The following is a 3,373-nucleotide window of genomic DNA, read 5'->3' as shown; positions in this document are numbered from 1 at the left end:
AGGTGGCTTTACAAAATTAAAACATATACAGTTAAAACTTATAAATAGAAATATACAAAAGTTAAAAAATATAATTACCATATTTATTCAATTCTAAGACGCACTTTCCCCCCCCATATAAACATCTCTAAAAACGGGGTGCATCTTAGAATCGCGGGTGTGTCTTAGGGTTTTTTTTTCTGTTGGTGGTACTGAAATTAGTGTGCGTCTTACAATCGATGGCGTCTTACAATCGATGACCCCTTTCACAGGGGTCGCCTAAGACCATCGGAAAACACATATTTCCGATGGTCTTAGGAACCGAGACACCGCTCCTCTATCCGTCTCCAGGAGGGTCCGCCCACATGCGGAGGACGAGGAGGAAGAGGAAGAGGAGAAGAAGAAGAAGCAGCGGGTGCTCTTCTCCAAGGCACAGACGCTGGTGCTGGAGTGGCGCTTCTGGCAGCAGCGCTACCTGTCGGCACCCGAGCGGGAGCAGCTGGCGCACCTGCTGTGCCTGACACCCACCCAGGTCAAGATCTGGTTCCGGAACCACCGCTACAAGATGAAGCGCCATATAACCGGCACCAGGTTAAGACTTTCCTCTTTGCCCAGGCATATGGCGGCATATCATAATTACCCACATGTTTAGTTTTTAATCGGTTTTTAATGCTTTATGTGTGTATGTTCTGTGTTTTAGAGTTTTAAATTTTGTATACTTGTTTTTACCTCAATTTTAGAATTTCTGTAAACCGCCCAGAGAGCCCTGGCTATGGGAGCAGTATATAAGTTTAATAAATAATAATAAATAATAATAATAAGCATGCCAAGGGCGGCGCCGAGCGGGCCGCGGGCGGAGGCGGCGCGGCACCGCTGCTGCGCAGGGTGGTGGTGCCTGTGCTGGTGCGTGACGGCAAGGCCTGCCAGAGCTGCAGGGGCGGCGGGGCGGCCTCAGGCCAGGACTACGTCGGCGGACAGGCGGCTCTCAGCCTGCCGGGCTATCCAGCCTTCCCGCAAACCGGCACGCTGAGCCTTTTCCCCGCCTACCAGCACTTCGCGCCGCCGGCCCTGGTCTCCTGGAACTCGGGCTGAGCAAGGTGGTGGCGAGCCGCGTGGAAAGAGGCCGGCTGGCCCTTCCGAAGGGACTCCAGCTGGTCCGCCACCTCGGTGTAAAGAGACATACTGGCCAGCGGGCCGGTTGCCTTAGTGTGACCGTTGCCAGCCTTGGACTGGTGTCCTCCTCCTCCTCCAAGGCATTGACTTGAATATGACTCCTTTAGAGTAAATGACCTGCGGATTGCAGCCATTAAAACATGAACTCCTCAGCAGTTTTCTTCGAAGTGAAGGATGTCCAACCCCCATTATATTTACCTAGAAGTCAGCTCCAAGTGTTTGTTGAGGATGGGCGGAGATCTTGTAGGCTGGGACTCCTATGCATTCTTTCTGGGAGTGTGCCCCCTTGGAGGGAAAGGGGGGCCCTTCCTTGCAAACGCGCAAATCAGAATGCCTCGTGTCGATAGGACTGCAGTTTAAGGGTGGCAATTTGACATGACTCCACCTGGGTTAATTCCTCCTGAACACACTCCTTGTGGGGGAGGGGGTGGAATGTGTGTGATTTCTACCCAGTAGAAATTTTAATGCATTTTAATGAGTGAAGTGGGGATTGTAGTCTTCATGAACGATGGAGAATAAGGAAACCAAGAGTAGTAGTTGTTCCGGATTAATTCAGGTGGAGAACAGGCTTCTAAAGGAGGGTTAGGGCCAGGGTGTTATCTGGAAATAAATTGCTCAGAATTCAATGGGACTTTGATGTAAATGTGGTGAGTATTGGAGGATCCAGCATAGGTAGCTAAGGAGAAAGGTGGAAGAAGAAAATTGTAGGGTTATTCCGTCGCCATAAACCCTGTTTTTGGTCTTTTGTTTTAGAAAGTTAGTCAAAAACATATTAAAAAAAATAACTGGTTTTGTTTCCTTTGAAACAAAACAAATAGTGAGTTGATTGTATCAGAGATAGTTTATTTTCAAATAGAATTTTCACATAATGATTAATAATAAACAGGTTCGTTGGGTTTGTAACAATGAAAATACAATTTGTAACAACGAAAATACATCCTGCATATCAGATATTTACATTACAATTCATAACAGTAGCAAAATTACAGTTATGAAGTAGCAACGAAAATAATTTTATGGTTGGGGGTCACCACAACATGAGGAACTGTATTAAAGGGTCGCAGCATTAGGAAGGTTGAGAACCACTGATGTATATTCTTCCGGAGTTGCTTGTCTTCCCACTGCTGTTTCCCACTTGACACGCTGTGGAACCCGTCATAATTCAACCAACAATAACCATCGAGGGACAAAAAAAAAAAAGAGAAGTATGGAGTCATAGGCCCATTCTTAGTCAGGGCAATCTGTGTTTGGGTTGCAATATTTTGGACATCACACAGCAAGTGTGTGTGTGTGTGTGTGTGTGTGTGTGTGTGTGTGTGTGTGTGTGTGACTTATCTCAGCCCAGACACAGATTTTCTTCAAGCAGGCCTCAGATAGACCTGGCTAGGTAAGCCCTCCTTTCATTGGATCCTTACCAGGCCTAGCTGAAGGAACGGCCTCCCCCACCTTTAACTAACTGTGCAGGCTTAGCTGGTTGCCTGAATTGGAACCGAGAAGGAATTTTCCCTGTTGAACCAGTTTTTTGCCTTCTCTGCACTGCTGTTGTCTTGGGCTGTGGCGCTTTGGCTTGTAGCTGTGGACAGGTTAAAGAGGGGGCTTTAGCGTCAGGCTTAGATTTTAATAAAATTGGAATCATTGAAACATACATATTGTCTTGCGTCTTTTTTTCTTGGGTTTGGGGGCAAGTCTTCTGTGTAGTCTGTTCAAAGGGTCCCAGGTGGGGCTGAGATGTAAGTTGGGCTGCCATCCCAAGCATACTCAGTTCCATTGAATAGAATGGGGGTGACTTCAGAGGAAACATACACGGATAAGTGATGCCCATCCCAGTTAAGTCCAGGGTACCTAGATAGAGCTGTTGATTGAGAGAACTTCCTCTCTTGGTTCACAAATAAAGGTTGGCAGCATGGAATGGGATTTGATTGTACTTAATAGACAATTAACACTCAAAATGGTTTTAACACTTGGCTTACAGTGATAATGGTATTCAGCTTAAAAGGCAGTGATTTGACACATGACAATGAGGCAACAATGGAAATGACCACCATCCTGACTCAACAATGGCCCTATTAATGGGCAGTACTCAGATCAATCTGGTTTGGGCTGTACCACTTCCCCAAACTTAATAATAATAATAATAATAATAATAATAATAATAATAATGATACCACCAATTAACAACTAAAATTCTGTTTTATTCAATAATGTTTCATGGTTTAATCAC

The 3,373-nt window shown here is 45.6% G+C and overlaps 1 protein-coding gene across 1 annotated transcript; it reads left to right on the top strand.

The window, feature by feature from the left end:
* Positions 1 to 355: 355 nt before the first annotated feature.
* Positions 356 to 1,071, top strand: LOC134405085 (homeobox protein Nkx-2.8-like; the record flags this gene model as incomplete). The annotated part of the gene is made up of 2 exons (XM_063136176.1): positions 356 to 552; positions 804 to 1,071. Coding segments are annotated over 2 exons (465 nt in total), but the record flags the coding sequence as incomplete, so codon positions are not given.
* Between the last annotated feature and the right edge of the window lie 2,302 nt (positions 1,072 to 3,373).

This window comes from Elgaria multicarinata, chromosome 10, assembly GCF_023053635.1.
Source record: "Elgaria multicarinata webbii isolate HBS135686 ecotype San Diego chromosome 10, rElgMul1.1.pri, whole genome shotgun sequence".
Classification (NCBI taxonomy): domain Eukaryota; kingdom Metazoa; phylum Chordata; class Lepidosauria; order Squamata; family Anguidae; genus Elgaria; species Elgaria multicarinata.
Note: the sequence above shows the minus strand (reverse complement) of the source record. Positions and strands in the feature narration are given on the sequence as shown.